The following is a 24,441-nucleotide window of genomic DNA, read 5'->3' on the forward strand; positions in this document are numbered from 1 at the left end:
CGTGCTGAAGTCACAGCAATGCCAAAACGTCCTTTGTGGTGTAGAACTCTCATTATTTTCTTCCGTGATACCCAAATACTCAACTAATACATCTAAAGTCTAATACTCAATTGAGAAACAAATCACGCAGGATATCTCTTCTCGATTTTGTCCAGCCTTATTAACAACACTATCAACAAGCCCCTAACGCGCTTTGAACATTTTCATCATGTACATCGATCAAGGAGTGACCAATACAGAAACATAGCATGAAAAAGAACAAGCAATAAAATCTTTGCAGCAAATAACGGTACAGGGTCGGAGAGATTGGTTTTGCATATCATGAAGATGTAAAGGAATATGGTGATCCAACGTGTATCTTTCAACTTTATTTCAATAGGTTTCCATAATTTCCAGTTTATAAAAATCTCTTAGTATTACTCCAAGATATATGTAAATTGTTCCATCACAGTGATGTTTTTAAAACCAGAGACGATCAAGGCAATCATCGTCACTAGAAGTACGGTATATCTGTATTGCAAGTAGAAGTGGCGATTTCCAGGACATATACAAACAAAATGGATGGTTAGAATTGGTTTAGGGATCACAATACATCTCGAAGTTAACTGAAGCTGGCCACTTTCGAAATTGTAAGACGGATCCTCCTGACCAACGCCAAATGACTGCTGAATAGCGTCGAATATTGTTTACACTGCAAAATTGAGTACAAATCGCAGTGTTAGGTCAAAAAAGTTTACAAAGCCAAAATGTTTTTGCAAAATGCATTTCGTTGCTGTCGGTGAACTCAACTGTTGACAATTTACACCATGTAGCCTACGTAACAGTCTTACTGTGGTAGATGGTCCACTGTTTACTCATTTTTAATCATAAACTATCAAATGAAACAAATGAAACAAATAAGTTGGCATGGCATGATGATCAACACACCTAAAAACGAGTAAAATTTTGAATAAGGAAAAACTTTGGGCGTTTTTTCGATATTACCCCTGAGATCAAAATTTATAAACGGAAAAATATATTATTTTTTCATGTTGGGTACGAAATATTAGGGTTTGAAGTGGGTTAAGGTTATCTTTGAGGTTAGGGTATCCCAATATTAGGGTTGTGGGTGAGGAATATTAGGGTTGTGGGTGAAAGATATTAGGGTTAGGGGATGGCAGATATTAAGGTTGTGTGAATGACGAATATTAGGGTTAGGCGTGAGGGATATTACGGTTAGATGTGATAACATCCCCGAACTAACGTCCGCAACCCACAACACTAATATATTTTATCCCCCAACCCTAACATCCGTCATCTTCCAACCCTAATATCTCCCACTCACAACCCTAACATCCCGAACCCACAACCCTAATATCTCCCACCCAAAACCCTAATTTTGCTATTCCCTAACAAAAACCCTAACCCTAACCCGCCTCCAACCCTAATATCCAGCAGCAACATCTCAAATCCCATTCCAATCCCAAACAAGAAAAAGAATTTATTTTTACGTTTGTAAATTTTGATCTCGGGGGTATATCGAACAAACGCCGAAAGTTTTTCCAAGATCGCACCGATATTTCAAATCTGAATCTGAAACTAGACTGCGTGGTGGAAAACAGTTCTTATATCATAGCGTTTGTCAATATATGGGAGGACCACGAGACGTCAACAGAACTCAGAATACTGTTGCAGTCTAGAAAGTGTGATGGTGAAAAGATAGTCTTTATGAAGTAACAGGTGCGTTACTAGCACTTCAGCTGTATACACAGAATTTCAATGCTGCCAGCAGAGAACTGCTTCTGTATAACTTTTTTATTTATTCTTGCAAAGCTACTTCGTAAGGAGATAGATCCAATGAAAAATGTGGAAAAGTAATCTACTACAACTCTAACATTATGTTCAAAAATGCCTAATTTAAACCCTGGGGTGCAAAATTTTTGCATAATTTGGTTTTATAATGTCATAAACATCAATTTTTTCATTTTTTTGTGCAATATAATCTGTTTTTAGAGTTATAAAATAATCATTCTGTGATGACACCACATAGAAGAACTGGTCACAGAGTGACACAGACTATTCCACACGGTTATTATGATTGGTTCACAAATAAAAGTGATGTAAACTTATTTCAAAATTACTTTTTAGTCGGCAAAATCCATTCAAAATCCATCTTAAAACTGTAAAATTACGAAAATACGGAGCTGTTACTGACCGCAGTGTAAAACAATGATGAAAAAGATATACAGAAATAATTGACAAAGGTAAGAGGCACACGTCTGACAAACTGAATGTAAATTGTCACAAAGTATGTATGAAGGTATAAACACGACCCAGTAATATTACCCTGCATTGGCTTAGCAAATTATCATACTCAATATGTACATGCATATAGGTTGCCCACGGGCGATGGCATACCGATTCGCGTGGTAGATTTCAGCCCAGTAGAATGGAGTGGATAAATAACAAGGTAATCATTCCACACTCAAAGTTACTTTGTTCCAAAATGGATCTGCATGTGGTTCCTCAAACACGAGCTCCTGACGAATAGCTTGCCGCATATTTCACACCCAAAATCTCTCACGTCCAAATGGCCCTTCATGTGTTGCCTCAGAGAATGTTTTTGAACAAAAGATTGACCACACGTTTGGCATTTGAAATCTTTTATATTCAGATGGATGCGCATATGCCGATTCAAAGAACACCGTTGGTTGAACGATAGGTCGCATCTCTCACACTTGTACTCTTTCACTCCGTAATGGATGAACATGTGTCGATGTAGGGAATGCTTTTGACTGAAAGATTTGCCACAGATTTCACACTCGAATTTCAGGCCGAGATGGATCCGAGTGTGATTATCCAAACCGTTCTGCTTAGTGAACGATTTTCCGCATGTCTCACACTCAAGTCTCTCATTTTTAGTACGCGAATGATTGAGCATGTGTTTCGATAAATCCGACTTTCGCTTGAACGATTTCTTGCAGAGTTCACACGAAAAATTATACACATCCAAATGGACCGCCATATGTCTTTTCAAACCACTCTGACATCTATATGAGGAGCTGCATATTTCACACTTGAACTCTATACCATCAGTGTGTGTCATCGAATGATATCTTAGAGTCTGTTGCCGTCGGAAAAGTTTACCGCATACTTGGCATTCAAAGCTTTTTATAGCAGAGTGGACGTGCATGTGTAGTTGCAAAGCTGTCTTTGTGCTGAACAAATTTGCACAAATTTCGCACTCAAATTTTTTGATGTCGGTAACAGTATGGCGGATCCTATGGGTTCTTAAATCTTTCTTTGTGAAGAATGATCTTACACAAACGTCACATTTGAAATTTTTCACGTCAAAATGACGAAGCACGTGATTCTTCAAACCTCTCATCTCTAGTAGAGTTTTGCCGCAAATTACGCAAGTGAAATTTTTACTACTGGCATGAAACTGCATGTGCTTTTTGAGATCATCTCTTTGTGTGAAGGGCAACCCACAAGTTAGACAGGCTGCAGTTTCGCCAGCAGAATGGATCGACAAGTGTTGAGTCAAGTTATAGTTAGTGGTGAAAGATTTGAGGCAAAGTTCACACTTAAAAGGCTTCACACCAGCGTGCATAAGGATATGATGACTTAAACTGGTTTTACTGGCCAAGGATTTATCACAAAGTTCACATTTGAAAGGCGCACAAACATGAATCAGCAAATGCTTTTCCAAATCACTTTTTGTGCTGTAGAATCGACCACAAACATGACATTCGTGGTATGTCGTGGCGGAATGCATAAGCAGGGTTCCTTGTGACCAGAGTTCTCGACGAAAAACTTGCCACAAATTTGACAAATTGTTTCTAAACGTGTTCCTCGATGGACTTGCTGCGTGTCTTGATCCTGCCGCGATATATTGATTCAATCCTCTCAATTCTAAAGTTTGCCAGGGATGCAGCAGAGCTATGCCAGTCGATTAATTTCCATACATCAATCTGAAAATAGTAAGCAGAACTATTAGATATATTTTGTGGGTACTGATTTCAGCAGTGAACAAATGATACTCATATTTGGGGCTGATATGTTGACATGAGACCAAAAAATAATCCCATATGAATTGACTGAAAGAGTGTGGTGTTCACGTCACATTTGGTTCAGCTCGTGAAAAGATGGACAAAACATATTTAGGGGTGTAAAGAGGGTGATAAGTATCACACGAATTTTAGTGATGTGATGTAAGCATATGATTCATTGTCCGTGAAAACACCAGACAAAAAAAATGCAGCTCAATATTGTACCTGTAGCCTGGAGATGAATCTCAAAGCACGAAAAAATTCTCAGTTAAATAACTTGTCAAAAATGTTCATGTCTAATGGCAGCACAATCATAAAAATATTTTGACGATTCTGGTGTCCAATACGTTCAATTTCCTGGGTTTGGCTCAAGCATACCTGACCAGTGACCACTGAGCCGACATGGGTTAATCACTTCGCGAATGTGATTGATTGCGATTAAGATTACTTCCAAAGGAGGCGATTGCAATGGAAAAGTAATCACGATTATATTCATTTTGATTCTTGGAACTTGAGCCTTCCAACGCATTGTAATGGAATAATTTCAATTTTAATCAGGGGTCGAAACTCTCTCATCACAAATCGGAAGCCTCTGTCTTTCAAAATGCAGATTCTATCTCCAATACTTCATCGCTCATTTGCAAATTTAGAAATTCGAATTATCAGTGCTGCCAATTAGGCCCAATAAATTTATGCTTATCTTGATAAATAGGATATAAAATCACACCCTTCTCTCTTTTCGACTGGCTACATACATGCTGATGCATAATAAGATATAGTCAATATTATGAAACGAATCAAATGACTAAAAGCACAGCTGACGACAAACAGGCCTCTCATGCTCACTGTGACTCATGTAGACTGAGACCACCTCCCACGAGGAATTGATCATCAATTACTTCAATGCATGAGCTATTCAGATGAATGATATGATCATATTTTAAAGGTACACTTTACACTACATCACTTAACTTACAATAGGTGTATAATTGGCACCCAACAGTTGCACTATTCCTTAGCTATTGTGCGATTGTCCATGAACTTTTATTGCAGTCAGATCATAATAATAGTAAATACCGGCTTGCCTGCATTACACTAGATCAGAATATTTTATCAAAATTGTCTTCTTTCCAGGCGACCCATTATCACAATAGGCACATGAGATTGAGCAATTACAGAATCTATCACTGTGAAAACCTCAAAGTCCAAGAAAATCTCATCATTAAGTAAGTAATTATGCACCCACCTGCTGTTCATGAGTGGCCTTTGCTGCAGGTATCATGTTAAATAACACAGGACTTGAAAAAACATAAGCCTACCACTTTCACCTACCCTTTACAAATCAGTTAGATTGAAAAGCTGCGATAAAGAATGTAAACATCACTGTTAGTGACCCGAGATGTCATTTCACGATCATACATGCATCAATTACATAAAAGTAAAAAGCACATGCAATTAAAGAGGTACTAGATAATTGCACAGTTGCATATACGTTTACATTACGCTTGTTACACTTTGCTAGTTACGTTAGAAAATTACACAAAACACACTGGACATGGCTTGTAACACACAAACATCCAAATTAGATTGCAGAAGGTAATATTCAATGCTAATTACTATCGATGCTGCGGAGTTCAAGATATGATACATCAACAGCTTCGTAACCAAATGATAAGAGCAAGTATATAGACAGTTTAAGAAATCACGAACTCGTACCTTGAAAGTATTCATCATGTAGCAGAAGTGGCAATCTATATTTTGCTGTGGAGCTTTTTGTTTGGGGCAGTGTATATTGCTGGGGGCTGATGTAGAACTTGATGTGCAATTAATAGCTTGAATTGAGTGTATTGCAGATGCAGCTTTGCACGCACAGCTACAAAGTAGCGATTGATACCAAAGCACTGGCTTTGGTCCCACATTCATCTCCATTTAGACCAGTCGTACCCAAACTATTTTGATTCATTGCCCCCTTATCAAACCTATCTTTACCAAGTCACAAGGTCACAAGTCACAAGTCAATCTCACTTTTATAGTTTTGAGTCGAGTCAAGACAAGTCATTTTCAATTCATCACCGAGTCAAGTCCAAGTCCAAGTCATCGAGCAGAGGGTCGAGTCCAAGTCATGGTATTATGACTCGAGTCAGAGTCCAAGTCATAGTGTTGACTGCTCAGTTTCCAGTTAAAGTTTTGTTAAACCCACTTTTTATAACTCTGTTTAGTGATATCAAATGGTTCACTTAATAATATCCTAATTTTCCTCACTTTAGCAATTTCTGGTCGCATTTCCAAATACCAGTACCAATATACGAAATCCCATTAGTGGGGTCACTTTACTATTCTTCGAAATTACAATGAAATGCTGGTCTTGGCCATCCTAGTGCCTAGTCATATAACTAGACTCGAGTCATGCGCACTGCCCCGAGTCCCTAGTTGATACAAAGATTGACTAGAGTCGAGTCATTTCCGTATTTTAAAAAAATGACTCGAGTCAAGTCGAGTCATCAGAAAATCGTGGTTGTCAAAGGGGGTGATCCATCGACTCAAGTCATTACAGCCCTGCTTCTACATCAAGTATGTTTCGCCCCGTGTATCCCAAAATCATCATCTTTGACAACCACTAATTGACTCTTGTGCATTGTTATTGTACGAATTCACCAATGCTTACACTGCTATACTGAGGTCAGCCTTGTCACTCAAGTAGAACTATAAATACGCTATAAATACAGACTTAATTACAAGCAAATAGATATATTCATATTGGAATGAACCTGAAAAATTTCGGTTGACACTCATCAGGGGCAATTGTCAAAAACTAGTAGAGGATTGGAAAAGAACATTGTATATCGACAATTGTATCACAAAATATGATGGCATGGCATTTCGATGGTACACGAACTCCTTCTGCAGGCACAGATTAGCAATTTCCAAGACGTGTCAAAACTACTTCATGCGAATGTTGCAAATGAAAGATGTTGGAAGCAGCCTACCCAAGTCGTTTTGAAAAGCAGATGAGGGTTCGCATACTGTTGGCAGTTACTCAGTGGCGGCTACTTTCGAAATAATAAGATACGCGTGCTCGACTCAACCTAAAGTGACCATTGAAGATACAATTTATAACAATGTATGCAGGGCCGCACAAAACAGCATGTCCTCAGATTTATTAGAACACGGGCACACTTGGTGAAAGGATAACCCTTGACTCATCCCCTAAAGCTTGATCCAGAACAGGCAAAGGCCATAAAATCTGCAATTGGCAAACATCTGATGGATAACAATGTTTGCGCAAAAAATCGGCTCGGCGTACGACAGATTTCGTGTTGACCGTGTTGTCGGGAAGGCTGTTCGGACTTACATTTGGGTACCTTGGAGCCAAATTTTATATAAAATACGCCCCCGAAGTCTGTCTACCATCTACACATAGTACATTGAGCTTAAGCACTCTCTTTGCACAGATTATTCGAAATTTCATGCTGATGACGTCATATTTTGTGATACCATTGTTGACATACAATGTTCCTTACAATGTGTTGATCCAACGTGTATCTCTCAACTTTATTTCAACAGGTTTCCATAATTTCCAGTTTATAAAAATCTCTTAGTCTTACTCTAAAATATATGTAAATTGTTTCATCACAGTGATGTTTTTAAAACCAGAGACGAGCAAGGCAATCATCGTCACTAGAAGTACGGTATATCTGTATTGCAAGTAGAAGTGGCGATTTCCAGGACATATACAAACAAATTGAATGGCTTGAAAAGTACTTGAGTGATTAGAATTAGTTCAAGGATCACAATATATTTAGAAATCAACTGAAGCTGACCACTTTCGAAATTGTAAGACGCATCCTCCTGACCAACGCCAAATGACTGGTGAATAGCGTCGAATATTTTTTGACATTGCAAAATTGAGTAAAAATTGTAGTGTTAGGACAAAAATATTAACAAAGCCGGAATTTTTTTGCAAAATGCATTTCGTTGCTGTCGGTGAACCTATCTGTTGACAATTTAAACCATGTAGCCTACTTACTGTGGTAGATGGTCCACTCTTTACTCATTATCAATCATAAACCATCAAATGAAACAAATAAGTTGGCATGGCATGATGATTAACACACCTAAAAATGAGTAAAATTTTGAGCGTTGGGTGAACTTTGGGCGTTTCTTCGATATACCCCCCGAGATCAAAATTTATAAACGGAAAAATATATTATTTTTTCATGTTGGGTACGAAATATTAGGGTTTGAAGTGGGTTACGGTTATGTTTGGGGTTAGGGTATCCCAATATTAGGGTTGTGGGTGAGAAATATTAGGGTTGTGGGTGAAAGATATTAGGGTTAGGGGATGGCAGATATGAAGGTTATGTGAATGACGAATATTAGGGTTGGGCCTTGGGCGTGAGGGATATTAGGGTTTTTCCAAGCCCGCACCGATATTTCAAATCTGAATCTGAAACTAGACAGCGTGGTGGAAAACAGTTCTTATATCATAGCGTTTGTCAACATATGGTTGAACCACGAGACATTAATAGCACTCAAAATACTGTTGCGGTCTAAAAAGTGCGATGGTGAAAAGATTGTCATTATGAAGTAACAGGTGCGTTACTAGCACTCCAGCTGTATACACCGAATTTCAATGCTGCCAGCAGAGAACTGCTTCTGTATAATTTTTTTATTTATTCTTGCAAAGCTACTTCGTAAGGAGATAGATCCAGCCAAAAATGTGGCAAAATAGGCTACTACAACTCCAACACTATGTTCAACAATGCCTAATTTAAATCCTGGGGTGCAAAAGTTTTGCAAAATTAAGTTTTATAATGTCATAAATATCAATTTTTAATTTTTTTTGGTGCAATAGAATCTGTTTTTAAGGTTAAAAATATACGCCATGCGATAACACCACATAGAAGAAACTTTAAAAATACAACGCGTTACCGAGTGACACAGGATATTCCACACGGTTATCATGATTAGTTCACAAATAAAAGGGATGTAAGCTTATCCCAAAACTATTTTCTAGTTCGCAAAACCAATTTAAAATACATCTCAAAACTGCAAAATTACGAAAATACAGAGCTGTTACCGACCGCAGTGTAAAACAATGATGAAAAATATATACAGAAATAATTGACAAAGGTGAGAGGCACACGTCAGACAATCTGCATGTAAATTGGCACGAAGTATGTGTGAAGGTATAAACAAGACCCAGTGATATTACACTGCATCGGCTAGCAAATTATCATACTCAATATGGACATGCATATAGGTTGCCCATGGGCGATGGCATACCGATTCACGTGGTAGATTTCAGCCCAGTATAATGGAGTGGATGAATAACAGGGTAATAATTCCACACTCAAAGTTACTTTGTTGCAAAATGGATCTGCATGTGGTTCCTCAAGCACGAGCTCCTAACGAATAGCTTGCCGCATATTTCACACCCAAAATCTCTCACATCCAAATGGCCCTTCATATGTTGCCTGAGAGAATGTTTTTGAACGAACGCTTGACCACACGTTGGGCATTTGAAATGTTTTATGTTCAGATGGATGCGCATATGCCGATTCAAAGAACACCGTTGGTTAAACGATAGGTCGCATCTCTCACACTTGTACTCTTTCACTCCGTAATGGATAAGCATGTGTCGTCGTAGGGATTGCTTTTGACTAAAAGATTTGCCACAGATTTCGCACTCGAATTTCACATCAAAATGGATCCGAGTGTGATTTTCCAAAGACTGTTGCTGAGCAAACGATTTTCCGCATGTCTCACACTCAAGCCTCTCATCTTTAGTACGCGAATGATTGAGCATGTGTTGCGTTAAACTCGCCTTTCGCCTGAACGATTTCTCGCAGAGTTCACATGAGAAGTTATAAACATCCAAATGGATCGCCATATGTCTTTTCAAACCACTCTGACTCCTATATGACGAGCCGCATATTTCACACTTGAACTCTATACCATCAGTGTGCATCACCGAATGATATCTTAGAGACTGTTGCCGTCGGAAAAGTTTACCGCATACTTGGCATTCATAGCTGTTTACGGCAGAGTGGACGTGCATGTGTAGTTGCAAAGCTGTTTTTGTGCAGAACAAACTTGCGCAAATTTCGCACTCAAATTTTTTGATATCAGTAACAGAATGGGTGATCCTATGGTTTTTCAAATCTTTCCTTGTGAAAAATGATCTTTCACAAACTTCACATTTAAAATTTTTCACGTCAAAATGGCGCAGCACGTGATTCTTCAAACCTTCTTTCTCTATCAAAAGTTTGCCGCATATTTCGCACGTGAAATTTGCGGTACTGGAATGGAACTGTATGTGCTTTTTGAGATCATCTCTTTGTCCGAAGGTCAACCCACAAGTTAGACAGGCCGCAGTTTCTGCAGCAGAATGGAGCAGTAAGTGCCGACTCAACTTATGTTTAGATGTCAAGGATTTGAAGCAAACTTCGCATTTGAAAGGCCTCACACCAGCGTGCATAAGCATATGCCGACTTAAACCGAATTTACTGGTCAAGGATTTATCACAAAGTTCACATTTGAAAGGCGCGCAAACGTGAATCAGCAAATGCTTTTCCAAATCATTTTTTGTGCTGTAGAATCGACCACAAACACGACATTCGTGGTATGTCGTGGCGGAATGCATAAGCAGGGTTCCTTGTGATCAGATTTCTCGAGGAAAAACTTGCCAGAAATTTGAAAAATTGTTTCTAAGCGTGTTCCTCAATGGACTTGCTGCGTATCTTGATCCAGCCACGATATATTGATTCAATCCTCTCCCTTCTAAAGTTTGTCAGGGATGCAGCAGAGCTATGCCAGTCGATTAATTTCCATGCATCAATCTGAAAATAGTAAGCGGAACTATTAGATATATTTTGTGGGTACTGATTGCAGCAGTGAACAAATGATACTCATATTTGGGGCTGATATGTTGACATGAGACAAAAAATAATCCAACATTAATTGACTGAAAGAGTGTAGTGTCCACGTCACATTTGGGTCAGCTCGTGAAAAGATGGTCGAAAAATATTGAGGGGGTAAAGAGGGTGATAAATATCACACGAGTTTTAGTGATATGATGTACGGATATGATTCCTTGTTGGTGTCAAGTTCCATAATTCCTAGGTGGAAGTGGCTTGGCGCAGAAAACCGAACCCATGACCTTATAGTGTATGAACTGCGAAAGAAAGAAATCAATTTTGAACATTTTGAAACCAGTTGCCGATGCCTGTTTTGAACAGATGAATATAGCAAAAGCTGTGTTTATATGTGGTGGCTAAAACGAATTCTAATATGCGAAAATTTTGCAGAAGGATTGTAATCGTTCAACTGGAGTCTGCTCTCGAGATAAAGTAGACACGCTGAAGCTTATGGCAGTGCCGGCCAACCCGTGGCCCGCGAGGTTTGAAGTGGCCCTTGAGGTAATTTCCGAAATTAGTAATATTATCAAAAATGGATTGCACAGTTTGTGAACTTGCAAGGCCAACAAAAATTTGATTGGTATGCTTGAGGTGATGACTAAAATATCAGTTCCAACGCATTGGCAGATCCATGAGCCAGTCACATTTTGGTAAGTCTTCTTACACTACAATAAAGCAGAATACTTTGCAATAGATTTATCAAAAGTAAAAATTTTCAACACGCTTCGCGCAACATGTTGTCACTCGATTTCTTGCTCTTAATATTGTTACCCCTTTGTGAAAATGAAAGAACGTCTAATGTATTAGATTGAGTCTAACTATATTCGCAATTACGAGACAAAGTGTCGTTCTACATATGCGACCTTGCGTTTGCGCTCGCAGAAAGGCCGTCGACTATGAAACCCTGGCAAAAAATGATTGACGCATGTTATGGTCAAAGCTTTCGATATCGATTTGTCCAGGCGCCGAATAGTTCATTCAATGCAAACTGAGCCCGGCGATATACAGCAGGCCAGCAATACAGTCAAGTGACAATATTATTGACCTGTGAACTTCGAAAAAATTTCGCGCTTGGTGCGGCTAGTGGCCCGCGCAATAGTTCGTCGATCAAATGTGGCCCTTTGGCTGAAAAGGTTGGCCACCCCTGGCTTAGGGTGTGATTTTCTTAGAAGAAAATCAAGAAGAAAGAAGAAGAATAAACTCCAGATTCAAAAAAACAGCTCATTATTGCACCTGTAGCCTCGAGATGAATCTCAAAGCACGAAAAAATTTTCAGTTAAATAATTAGTCAAAAACATTTTGTACAATGGCAGCACAATCATATACATATTTTGACGATTCTGGTGTCTAATACTAATACGTTTAATTTCTTGGGTTTGGCTCAAGCATACCTGACCAGTGACCACTGAGCAGACATGGGGTGATTACTTCGCGAATGTGATCAATTGCGATTAAGACTACTTCCAAAGGAGGGGATTACAGTGGAAAAGTAATCACGAGTACATTCATTTTGGTACTTAGAACTTGAGCCTTCAACACATTGGAATGGAATAATTTCAATTATATTCAGGGGTCAAAACCTCTCTCCTTAAAAACCCCTGCCTTTTAAAATACAGATTCCATCTCCAACATTTGATCGTTCAAGCCCCTGCTTTTCAAATGGGAGACTCTATCTCCCATATTTCATCGCTCATTTGCAATTTAGAAATGCGAATTATCAGTGCTGCCAATTGAGCCCAATAAATTAATGCTTATCTTGATAAATAGGAAATAAAATTACACCGTTCTCTTTTTTCAACTGGCTACATACATTCTGATGTATAATAAAATATAGTCAATATCATGAATTGAATCGAACGACTAAAGCACAACTAACAGGCCTCTCACGCTCACTGTGACTCAGGCAGACTGAGGCCACCTCCCTGGGGGAATTTATCATCAATTGCTTCCATGCATGACCTAATTCAGATGAATGATTGGATTGTATTTCAAAGGTATGCTTGACACTACATCACCTAACTTACAACAGGTGCATAATTAGCACCTAACAGTTGCACTACTCTTGAGCTATTGTGAGGTTGTCCATGAAGTGCTACTGTAGTCACATCATAAAATAATAGTAAATACCTGCCTGCCTGCATTACACTATAGGAATATTTAATCAAAATTGTCTTCTTTCGCAGGCGCCAATTATCACAATGGGCACATGAGACTGAGCAATTACAGAATCTATCACTGTGAGAACCTCACAGTCCAAGAAAATGTCATCATTCAGTTGTTAATTATGCACCCACCTGTTGTTCACGAGCGGCCTTTGCTGGATGTATCATGGTCAATAACACAAGACTTGAAAAAAACATAAGCCTACCGCTTTCAACTAGCCTTTACAAATCAGTTAGATTCGAAAAACCTGCGATAAAGAATGTACACATCACTGTTAGTAACTTGCGATGTCATTTCACGATCACACATGCATCAAGTTCATTAAAAGTAAAAAGCACAAGCAATTAAAGAGGTACTAGATAATTGGGCAGTTGCATATACGTTTACATTACGCTTGCTACACTTTGCTAGTTACGTTTGAAAATTACACAAAACACACTGGACATGGCTTGTAACATACGAACATCCAAATTAGATTGTAGAAGGTAATATGCAATGCAAACTATTATTGATACTGCGGATTTTCAAGATATGATACATCGACAGCTTCGTTACCAAATGATAAGAGCAAGTATAGAGACAGTTAGGTAATCACAAACTCGTACCTCTCAAGTATTCATGATGTAGCAGAAGTGTCCATATATATTTTGCTGTGGAGCTTTTTGTTTGGGCAGTATATATTGCTGAGGGCTGATGTAAAACTTGATGTGCAATTAATAGCTGGAATTGAGTGTATTGCAGATGCAGCTTTGCACGCACAGCTACGAATTAGTGATCGATACCCCGATACCGAAGCCAGTGCTTCGGTCGCACATTCATCTCCATTTAGACCAGTTGTACCCAAACTATTTTGATTCATTGCCGCCTTATCAAACATATCTTTATCGCCGCCCTCCCACCCCTACCCCAAAAAATAGGGGTCATCAATAACCTTATCATATACTTCTACCATTCAGTAGTATCCAACTAGGTTGCAACAATCCATGCAGTTTTACTGGTAGGTCTATACTACTTCTACGCAGGGTTGTAACCAAGTCTCAGGCTCCGAGTCATGAGTCAATCTCACTTCGTTTTGACTCCAGTTAAGTCAAGTCATTTTCAATTCATCACCGAGTCAAGTCAGAGTCCAAGTCAGCTAGCAGAGGGTCGAGTCCAAGTCATGGTATTATGACTAGAGTCAGAGTCCAAGTCATTGTGTTGACTGCTTAGTTTCCAGTTCAAGTCTTATTAAACCCACATTTTATAACTCTGTTATGTTTCACTTAATAATATACTAATTTTCCTCACTTCAGCAGTTTCTGGTCACATTTCCAAGCACCAGTACTAATAGACAAAATCCCAATAATGTGGTCACTTTACTATTCTTCGAAATTACAATGGCATGTCGGTCCTGGCCATCCGAGTGGTCGAGTCATATGACTTGGCTCGAGTCATGCGCACTGACCCGAGTCCAAGTCGAGTCAATACACAGATTGACTAGAGTCGAGTGATTTCCGTATTTTGAAAAAATGACTCGAGTCAAGTCGAGTCATCAGAAAATCGTGGTTGTCAAAGGGGGTGATCCATCGACTCGAGTCATCACAACCCTGCTTTCACACTCGTCAGCGTCAATTGTCCGCAACTAGTGGAGGATTGGAAAAGAACATTGTATATCAACAATCGTATCACAAAATATAATGTCACCAGCATGGCATTTCGAATAATCAGGGCGAAGAGAGAGCTTAAGCTTAATGCAGGCCTACTATTTTTAGATGGTACACAAACTCCTTCTGCAGGTACAGACTTGTTACTTTGATAGAAGTCGACTTCAGGGCACCCAAATGAAAGTGTGAAAGACCATTCTGTACAACACGAAATCTGTCGTCTGTCTCGTCTCGATAAGTTTTTCCGCATACAGGATTAGCCAACAAATGCTTACCAATGCCAGAATTTAGCAATTTCCGAGACGTGTCAAAACTACTTCATGTGGATGTTGCAAATGAAAGATGTCGGAAGCAGCCTACCCAAGTCGTTTTGAAAAGCAGATTTGGTCGAGGGTTCGCATGCTTTTGGCAGTTAATCGGTGGCGGCTACTTTCGAAATTGCGTTCGCCAAAACGCGTTCGCGACTCAGTTAAAATTACTATTGACGATACAATTATAACAATGTATGCAGGACCGCACAAAACAGCATGCCCTCAGATTTATTAGAAAACGCACACACTCGGCGAAAAGCTCACTCTTGACTCATCCCTGAAGCTTGGTCCAGAATGGGCAAAGGCCATAAATTCTGCAATTGGCAAACATTTGATGGATAACACTGCTTGCGCGAAAAATCATCGATGTACGACAGATTTCGTGTTGTCGGGAAGGCCGTTCACACTTACATTTGGGTACCTTGGAGCTGAATTTTATCTAATATACGCCACCCAAGTCTGTCTACCATCTACAAATAGTACATTGAGCTTTAGCACTCTCTTTGCCCAGATTATTCGAAATTTCATGCTGATGGCGTCATATTTTGTGACACCATTTTTGACATACAATGTTCCTTCCAATTCACTACTAGTCCCTGACGAGTGCCAGCCGAAAATATTCGGGTTAATTTCAATATGAATATACTATTCGAATGTAAATATAACAACACACGAAAATACATTCATCAGTTACTGTGATGGCTGTTTCACGTTCCCATGACGACATCACACATACAATTAAGGCACACTTACTACAAAACTACCTTCTGCATTTTAAATCATAACATGCAAAAAGTAACCAGTTTTACCTAATGTACTGATCAAGCAGTAAGACATAACCACTTCAGCAAGTAGGCCTAGTACAATTAGACACACCCGATATTACTGACCAATATCCGTTGCAATTATTCAAGAGAAAATTATCCTTTCATTATTGCTGCATGCAAAACTACAGGAACAATCAACACACGATAGCAGTTATCAATCTCTAAGCACACTGCGAAATGGCAGTGCAAGTGGACCGTTCTGGGACGTGTACCTATTGACTTTTCATTACCAATATTGAAATAAATTGTAGCGTGCTGGGCTTTAGAGAGGTAGACCCACATAATCAATCATACCAGAAATGTTGCCTTTGAGCCGCTTTGGTACCATAGCTTGGCTAAGTGCTAGGGATGGGAGTACAAATCGCGAAATCAAAATGCAAAATAATTCTGATGGGTCTGGTCTGAATCAAACATGTTTTAGATCAAATCCGCTTGAACCGCAAGCGCTCATTCAAAACATCGGTATTGCAAGTACTAGCATGGTGTAATTTAGTTATTGAAAAGACTATTCAAAGAGGGTTTCAATTCGATTCGGGTGGGCATTGATGGCGAGTTTGTCCATGAGCTATGAGCTATGAGCCATGAGTTCTACTAGACGGGACCGTAAACTTTGAAATTCTGCTTCGATAATGTGGATTTACAAGTGGTAGCCACAAGGGTCGGATAGCAGAGGTGATATACGCACACAATCGTAAAACAGTACGTGCTCTCAAGGACACCTTTACATCAAACAGAGGAACGGTCAAAGCCTGTATCAAATTGCGAGCATGAGCAATTGAGCATGTAAATCATTTTAAATCATCATCGATTTTGAAATCAAGCATAGCAATCTTAAGTTAACACAAAAACGAGTAATGTTGGTGTAAATATAGACTGCAGTGCAGAGTGCACGCAGCACTATTTATGACTATACAAATCCATGCAGTTCATTCCAACAGTAAAACCCAACATCAAAATGACAAACAAAAATTAATCAACTCCATTTCGTGCAAGCTGCCCTGTTTGTCGGCTAACGTGGTGGAAAAACATGCTTTTCAATGCAAATTCAACAGTTTCCAGTGTTTTTCTTGTTTATTCAAAATTACTTGGATAACAGTGCGAAGTAAAATCTGCTGCGCTAAATTTGGGCTCGGCGTTCAAAATTTTGCCCGCATAAAGTTTCACATGATATATGACAATGACATACATCTACAGAACATAATATGAATCTGTAACGTTTTGCCTCGGGATAGCGGCTCAATAAGTTAGGTCTCCATTGTCAAATGCGAATAACTCCTTTTCAAATTGCAACTAGGAAATTCAAATATCTACTGAAAATCAGCAAATTTACATCACGATTTGCATCTTAACAGACAGTCGACTGTTACACCCACAATTTAACAAGGACAGATTAGTATATATTTAGAGCGAGTTCCTACACAATATATTTATAACAATATGTATTTGTTTATTAGTAACCACGACAGCTTCGAATCGAGTTCAACTAATTATGAGGCGACAACACTCGAAAGTTCAAATATGTGTTTATATCCGGGAACAAGGTCAATAGTGGCAGTTACGCATGAAAAATAATTTTGTGCTTCATGACCATGATTTCAGAGCACTTTGCGACCACGCTGAAGCCTGATCACGGAGATTTTAGATGCTATGACACGACTAATCGAGGTTTCAATGGGAAGAAGGTATCATAATTGGAGCATGACCAATAATCGGTCTGTAGATAGCAACAAGTCTATATCACACTTTAAAAGAAATATCGGTATTGGCCTTTCGAGGTTAAAAAATTGTTCATGACCTCAAAACGTGGTAGTAGAGACTCAGAGAACTATAACCTGTGACATCTAGACTGGGAATATAGATGCATTTCGTACAGGTTAAAGGTGTCCAATTGCCCATACGCAGCCTTTCAAGTCCCGTAATTTTCCGAATATAGTGCGCCCCGATGTATAATACGCACCCTTAAAATGACGTGTATATTCTGGGAAAAAGCCTGTACCCATGTATAGTACGCACCCTGCATTCGCAGTACATGAGTACATTAATAGTTTCGGTTTAGTATTCGATGTTGTTATGTTTTGCGATGTCACCATCAAACAATCATGACATAATGATCGCTAATCGTAATACAATTAACGGCATTGTCTCTTAACGAGAGTAGATAGTAGCCAAAGCCTATGAGGTTGGTGACGCGATAGCTCAGGCTAGCGCCACACGACATCTTGCGCACATGGCCTATTACAATTACAGATGCGATTGCTCAGGCCAACGGGTATGTCGGGTTGGAGATGCGACTGATTACGAAAGCGATTATATCTTGCGCACATGGCCTCTTGTGTAGGCGATTGTTAAAGCCTGTCGTTGACGCGATGAATCAACAAGGATTGCCGCGCATGCTTGTAGCAATCAGCGACCTACTTTCGCTCGCGTACAAACGGCAAAACAACTCAGCAAGAGATCCGCGTGCTTTGCAGACGACTCTCGTTAATTAGAAACACGCTTTTCGTTAATTGGCAACACACTTCTCTATTTGGCAGCGCATTACACTCTATAATACGAATTACGGGACCCAATGGCTAGAGGTGATGCGCGATTTAAACTAACATGAAGAAAGGTGTGATTTCAAGTTTTTGATCGAGGGATTTTTTTTCAAGGCTTGCTGTACCCATTTATAATACGCACGCCCCTATTTTAGGGCAAAAAATCGGTAAAATTTTGTGCATTATACATGGAAAATTACGGTACAGTAGTGAATATCATGTCCAAGAATAGCAATAGGCTGCAAATCCGTTTTGGAGATACATTCCATATCTTTTGAAATGTCGACTGTATATATCAAAATTATCAGTGAAGGGGCTGGTTATCAGTATTATTGGTATTGACTCAAAAACCTGATCAACTTCTAATCGAAACAATATTGCTAGTTAATGAAAAAACTCTTGGCGGCAGGATTGTATAAATTCTTTACTCGATAAAAGCAACTCTTACTACCAGACTCAGAATCGAGTCCATCAATACTACTGAACATCAAGCAGCGTAACAAAGACATCGCCGACATAATCACCTTGCCCCGCGCGGAACCATGCCCTTCACCCTTTCGACTAAATTCGCGAGTTTCAACGCAGGTCCTAGCTTCATGCTCATATATTTCACCGCGATCGAGCTATTGATCAGCATTAAAGCGGGGCCGTCTATTTCGTGGATTTGAAACAAACGCACCATCGGCGCTAGCGCCGAATCATGGTCTCGTACATAGTCTATGACATCGCCAACTGTCCATTTTTCAGGGTTTCTGGAATGGCCTCGAGGGAGAGTGTCATCGCTAGGGAGGGCTAGGCCGCCGAATGGCCGGACTTCTGATAATGCAGAAACGACTGGTTTATCATCGACGGTCGGTGGATTCGTCGTGGAGGACACAGTGTGTGATGATATTTTCTCCGTTGTCGAGTCAGGCGTCCCACGGTCTTTACTCTCTGTCGTTTCTGCGTTCGGAGTGAACGCCAACGTCTCCCCCACGTCTTCGGCCCCCTGCACGGAACTATCCGGAAAGTTTGGTGTGCCGAATCTGGCTAGCTTGTTGTCCGAGGTGACCACGCTTTTCGGAGTCATTAAACGCGAAGGCCAGCCGTCGGTTGCCTTCTTTACGATGTCATCGCGAGCCAATCCGAACAAGCTTGGCGGCTGGTCTTTATCGGTGAAGCATGAAGATTTGTCTGCCGGAGAATTGGGCAGATTTAAATTCTTGTAGCTGGTAGCAAGCGGGGTGTCGCTTTGCTGCATTAATTGCTTTTTTGCTTTCGATCCTGCGCTTAGCAATTCGTCCTCTCCTAAAGAAGCGTATCGTTTCCTGCTGTTAGACAGTCTGCGATCGCGCTGTCGCAAATCTGTACTGTGAGAGTTTGGTTGTTTTATCTCGACTACAGATTCATCGATTTCGCTGTCTTCCGATTCTCGTTTTTCAGCTGTTTCGTCAGGATTTTCCTCGGAAGAATCAGAGGAATCCTCGGAAGAGACGGACGAGTCGCCCGTTTCAGACTCGGTGACCGAAGACGCGATAAGAGATTGAGACGCGCGTGGCTGCGTGAAATTTTCAGAGTTTTTTTCGACGGTTTTAGGCTGTTTCGGTGATTGGTTCGTACGGGCGAGACGCACACGTGGTCTGTTTCGGGGCGTTTTAGACAGCGCTGGCTCGTATTTCAACGGGATAGCGGGCGTTTCTTGTGATTTTTGAATGTTTCTGTCAGCCTCCGACACATTTTGAGCGCCGCTACGAGTCTTCCTCCTAGCGTTCTCGGCTATAATTTTCAATTTATCCACCACAACGGGATTATCACCCTTAGAACCCGGATTACTCAAAGGGTGATCATTTTCCTCACACCAGCCTACAGGAAATAAGTCTCTCGACGTATAGTCGCACCAGTAATCCATAGCTCCACGCCATCCATCAAAAGCTACGAAGACTTGATCGAGCTTTGTGTCTCCGATTGTGGCCGGGCATATAAGATACGGGTTTTTACGATCGACGGCTTCTAATTTCATGCCTACTTCGAATAAATTCGCTTCAGGTGGTGAGGGTTTGGGCAGAAAGCATTCTTTACCGGCTTTTATGCCTTTTTCACGAGTTTTTGCTAAGAACGTGGCCCACGTCGACATGTTTCTTGTAAAACCGAGCGGAGGTTGTAGTAAGACGCCTTTTTCTTCGTGTGTCCCAAGCGGGAATATATCTTCCGAGTCTATAAGTTTCCAAAAATCATTGCGATCGTCACCGCCGTCAAGGCGAATCAGTAGACGCGGACCTTGTAACGCCACGACAGTTGCCAGGCATATGGAAGTCGGATTCCTGGGATCTTGAGCTTCCAATTTGTATTGCAGTTTGAAATTGTTGACGATTTTATCCGTTTGATTTTGGGTGAAGCAGTGTAACGGCGCCGCCGGAAGATTGCATAGTTGCAGATATTTGTCCCAGTTGAATCCGTCTTTGAAAAGGTTGACGTTGTCTTTCTTGAGCGAGCGGCGTACTTTGCCGCCACCCGACTTGGCAGTTTGACTCATAGCTTTAATTTACTTTCTGAGAATATATAAGCACACTGATTAAAAAAGAAGTTTGGTGAATATGACCAGAGCTAAGATCCACATGGGACATTGCTAGAGTCTAGTTAGATTTTACTATCGACATACTTACCCGGTTAAAAAGGCGGTTTGGAGAAAGAGGAAGCCAAGAGTCACAAGGGACATTGCTCAGGACTAGTCTACTTGCTTATTCATAAGGATATGGCCCTCACTCACACTAAGTAACAAAATATATAAATTGTCCTTGGGGAATAATTGCCTGTATTATGTTTGCCTATCCCAAAAATTCATGAAAAATCTTAGTTTAACACGATAACTCCGGGTATGTGTTAAATTATACGGATTATATAATATCATTATAGCTATATTATAGGGTATTTTAACGTATAATTAACCATTATTCATTAAGCTTCTGATTTGGCTGAACATTGTCTCAAAACATCATAGAGTCTATCTGAGCCAACATCAATTATTTCAAATGAATTACAAAATTATTTCATATGAATTACTAAAGTATTTTTCAAGTTATTGCATGATAAAAACAAGCTGTTTCTGCTCACTCGACCATAAAATTGACGAGCTTATTAAGCAGACTTGAAATGGTGTTTAAATGAGATATTTCGACCATGAAAAGCTTTTCTTTTTGTTTTGTTGCATAAATTGTTCGGTTTCGAACTGCAGTATTGAGCGTTCTTCAGAGAAAGCGAGTGATTGTCGTATACATTTTGTCGAAAAATGTTACCGATTCCATTGTAAGACATCACTGTTGAAGTGAAAAACTTGACCCTAACCCCAGCCCTAACGACCTCCATCTATAACCCTAACATTACAGTGACTGTCTTCATTCCGCATGTAACGACCGATCTTATCTTGCATGTGACTTCCCTTAACGTGCATGTCGGCACTGCTCACAACATCTTCAGATTTAGGATCTAGATAACGAATTTCAATGTTGATAGGAAACATAAAAATTTGACAGTACTGTGGGATAAAAATTCAAATTTTATTAACAAAAAAGTTGGACATCTTCAGATTTAGGATCTTTGGATATCAAATTGCAATGTTGATATGTAAAAGTAAAATTTTTGTCTAAAGTTACTATAGGAAGCATATTCTAAATTTGATAGCATAAGAAAAAGGTTAGCTAGCCTACGGTATGCAATTTGGCTTCATTTTGCATTCAATCACACCAACCTTGTATGAGTTCACCATACACATATAAATTTTTACGGTCTTTGTAATTGGTTGAAGGTTGGGGTGTCGCAAGATTAGGGTTAGGTTGGCGTATCGTAAAATTGGTGTGGGGGGTCAGAGATAGGTTGGGGTATCGTAGGACTAATAGGGTTGGGGGTAAGAGTAGTCAATGCTCCTGTCCTATGATCGAAAGAATAAATTTGACATGTTCATAGCGGATCCTGATTGGTGATGGTCATGCCGTTGTGGAAAAGAGTAGACCAGACCCATTGCTCAAGTCCTCGCGATATATTATTTCAGCAAAACACAGGGGTTGTGCAGCATTGATAGCGCATTGTTGCAATGCATTCAAGCGATGCCAACAGCGATAATTTTCATAATACCAGACACAATTTTGGAGGTTGAGTCGTCTAATCAGAAGATTAGCTAGAGGACGGTGGGCCTCTAGTACTATACAAGAATTACAATACATGAATAAAAAACTCCTTCAACGCTAAAGGAGACAATACAGTATCAGCGGACACAGACACATGCAGAAAACAACATACTAAAACACAGCACTATATTAAAACGCACGACACATTAGTGCATTTATTATAGCCATGCGGCTGATGCCAGTTACGAAAATATTGATTTTTTATTTTTCCTTATTGAATATACGGTACATTTAAAAAGATGTGGCCAAAATAACTGTCAAATCCAGTTGTATGGTATTGTAAGTTTCTGTGTCCTCAGTACTGTACTAGAACTGGGCTGCATTTATGGTTGTCGGTGAACTCGGCCCTCGGGAAATTATGTATTAAAGCGTATGAACAACCATAAATACGAATTAATAAACTAATAATCATATTATCAAGTGATTGGTCGATCTTAGATAGGGAAGAATCACGTGACGTGGTAGATCTCGCAGTGCGAGAGCCTGATATCGAAGACTCCTCCACGCACGCTACCGGTTCGGTTGCCGGTAAACTCGGCCCTCGGGAAATTTTGTAATCAAGTGTATTAACAAGTCTTAATATGAATTAATAAACTAATAATGTTATTATCAACTGATTTGTCAATCTTGTAAGGAGGTCAGGGCATGCGTAGATCACGCAGTCACGGCGTGATCAAATCACGCTATCACGGATTGCGTAAGCTTGGGAGATAACGCGACGCTCACATATCAACCACGCGTGGTCTGCTCGTTATTGCAACTGTAGGTTGGGAGTGGGGCATTAGGGTAGGGTAGGCGGGATATTAGGGTTGGGGTGGGGGATATTAGGGTTGGTGGTGGATTAAGGTGTAAGTTGGGGTTAACGTATCCCAAGATTAGGGTTAGGGGAGGAGGGACATTAGGGTTGGGAGAGGGGGATATTAGGGTTGGTAGTGGGTTGGGGGAGGGGGATATTAGGGTTGGGGGAGAGGGAATATTAGGGTTGGAGAAGGGTGATATCAGGGTTGGTAGTGGGTTAGGGTATTACAAGATCAGGGTTAGGGGAGGAGGGACATTAGGGTTGGGGGAGGGGGATATTAGGGTTGGAGGCGGGGGATATTTGGGTTGGTAGTGGGTTAGGGTCAGGGTATCCCAAGATTAGGGTGCCCTGACATGAATATCCCAAACCATTTCATTTATATTATCGGAATCAGTGCGACAGTAGCTTTTGATCAAGACCAGATTCAGTAAACTCTGCCCTCTGGAAGATAAATTTTGAATTGTCAGAAATCCTACAGTCGTTGCCGCAAAATAATTCCGAAAATAGCCTCAGCGAAGCTTTAGTTTATTAATTCGTATTAATAGTTGTTTATACGCTTTGATACAAAATTTCCCGAGAACCGAATTCACCGAGCGCCGAGTTAGTGAGGACGAGTTCACCGAGGGCGGAGTTCACTGGTAATCGCGTTTATGATTGCAGGATCAAGTTTTAGACATGACACGTCTATACCTACTATTAGTTACGAGCTTCTTCGAAGTACAGAACTTCAATATACAATTGCATAGTAAAGGCTATTCATATTGAAATGAACCCGAATATTTTAGGCTGACACTCGTCAGTGGTAATCGTCAGCAACTAGTAGAGAATTGAAAAAAACATTGTAGGCCCCTATACCACAAACGTATCACAAATAGCCCACCTATTAGTAAAACACACCTCGGCACCCATACGTTGTGTCTGTGTGGCCACTCGCAAAATATGAACGCCGCAAAATAGCCTCCGTTACCCGAGGAAAATTCCAGTAACCCCCGAATTATTGCTAAAATGTACTGAGAGATACCACCCACCTGGTACCGTATCTTATAATGG

The 24,441-nt window shown here is 40.1% G+C and overlaps 3 protein-coding genes across 3 annotated transcripts; all 3 read right to left on the reverse strand.

The window, feature by feature from the left end:
* Positions 1-1,424: 1,424 nt before the first annotated feature.
* On the reverse strand, positions 1,425-5,394 carry LOC145435115 (uncharacterized). Its single transcript, XM_080312387.1, has 2 exons — positions 5,278-5,394; positions 1,425-3,953 (listed from the first exon to the last, which is right to left on the reverse strand). The coding sequence occupies exon 2, from the start codon at positions 3,755-3,757 to the stop codon at positions 2,471-2,473; it is 1,287 nt and encodes a 428-aa protein (XP_080168513.1). The 5' UTR covers positions 3,758-3,953; positions 5,278-5,394; the 3' UTR covers positions 1,425-2,470.
* Positions 5,391-15,365, reverse strand: LOC145435114 (uncharacterized). Its single transcript, XM_080312386.1, has 2 exons — positions 13,246-15,365; positions 5,391-10,873 (listed from the first exon to the last, which is right to left on the reverse strand). Exon 2 carries the CDS (start codon positions 10,675-10,677, stop codon positions 9,391-9,393), a length of 1,287 nt encoding a protein of 428 aa, XP_080168512.1. The 5' UTR covers positions 10,678-10,873; positions 13,246-15,365; the 3' UTR covers positions 5,391-9,390.
* Positions 15,366-16,587: 1,222 nt separating this feature from the next.
* Positions 16,588-21,968, reverse strand: LOC145435100 (sex comb on midleg-like protein 2). The gene has a single exon (XM_080312373.1). It carries the CDS (start codon positions 20,942-20,944, stop codon positions 18,953-18,955), a length of 1,992 nt encoding a protein of 663 aa, XP_080168499.1. The 5' UTR covers positions 20,945-21,968; the 3' UTR covers positions 16,588-18,952.
* Positions 21,969-24,441: the final 2,473 nt, after the last annotated feature.

The sequence above is a fragment of the Botryllus schlosseri genome, chromosome 3 (assembly GCF_051294905.1).
Source record: "Botryllus schlosseri isolate E-star chromosome 3, Bs_hap1, whole genome shotgun sequence".
Taxonomy (NCBI): domain Eukaryota; kingdom Metazoa; phylum Chordata; class Ascidiacea; order Stolidobranchia; family Styelidae; genus Botryllus; species Botryllus schlosseri.

Bases quoted from the DNA above. Each gene is read 5' to 3' on its own strand.
- LOC145435115 (XM_080312387.1), bottom strand. From the start codon at position 3,757: ATGCATTCCGCCACGACATACCACGAATGTCATGTTTGTGGTCGATTC.
- LOC145435100 (XM_080312373.1), bottom strand. From the start codon at position 20,944: ATGAGTCAAACTGCCAAGTCGGGTGGCGGCAAAGTACGCCGCTCGCTC.
- LOC145435114 (XM_080312386.1), bottom strand. From the start codon at position 10,677: ATGCATTCCGCCACGACATACCACGAATGTCGTGTTTGTGGTCGATTC.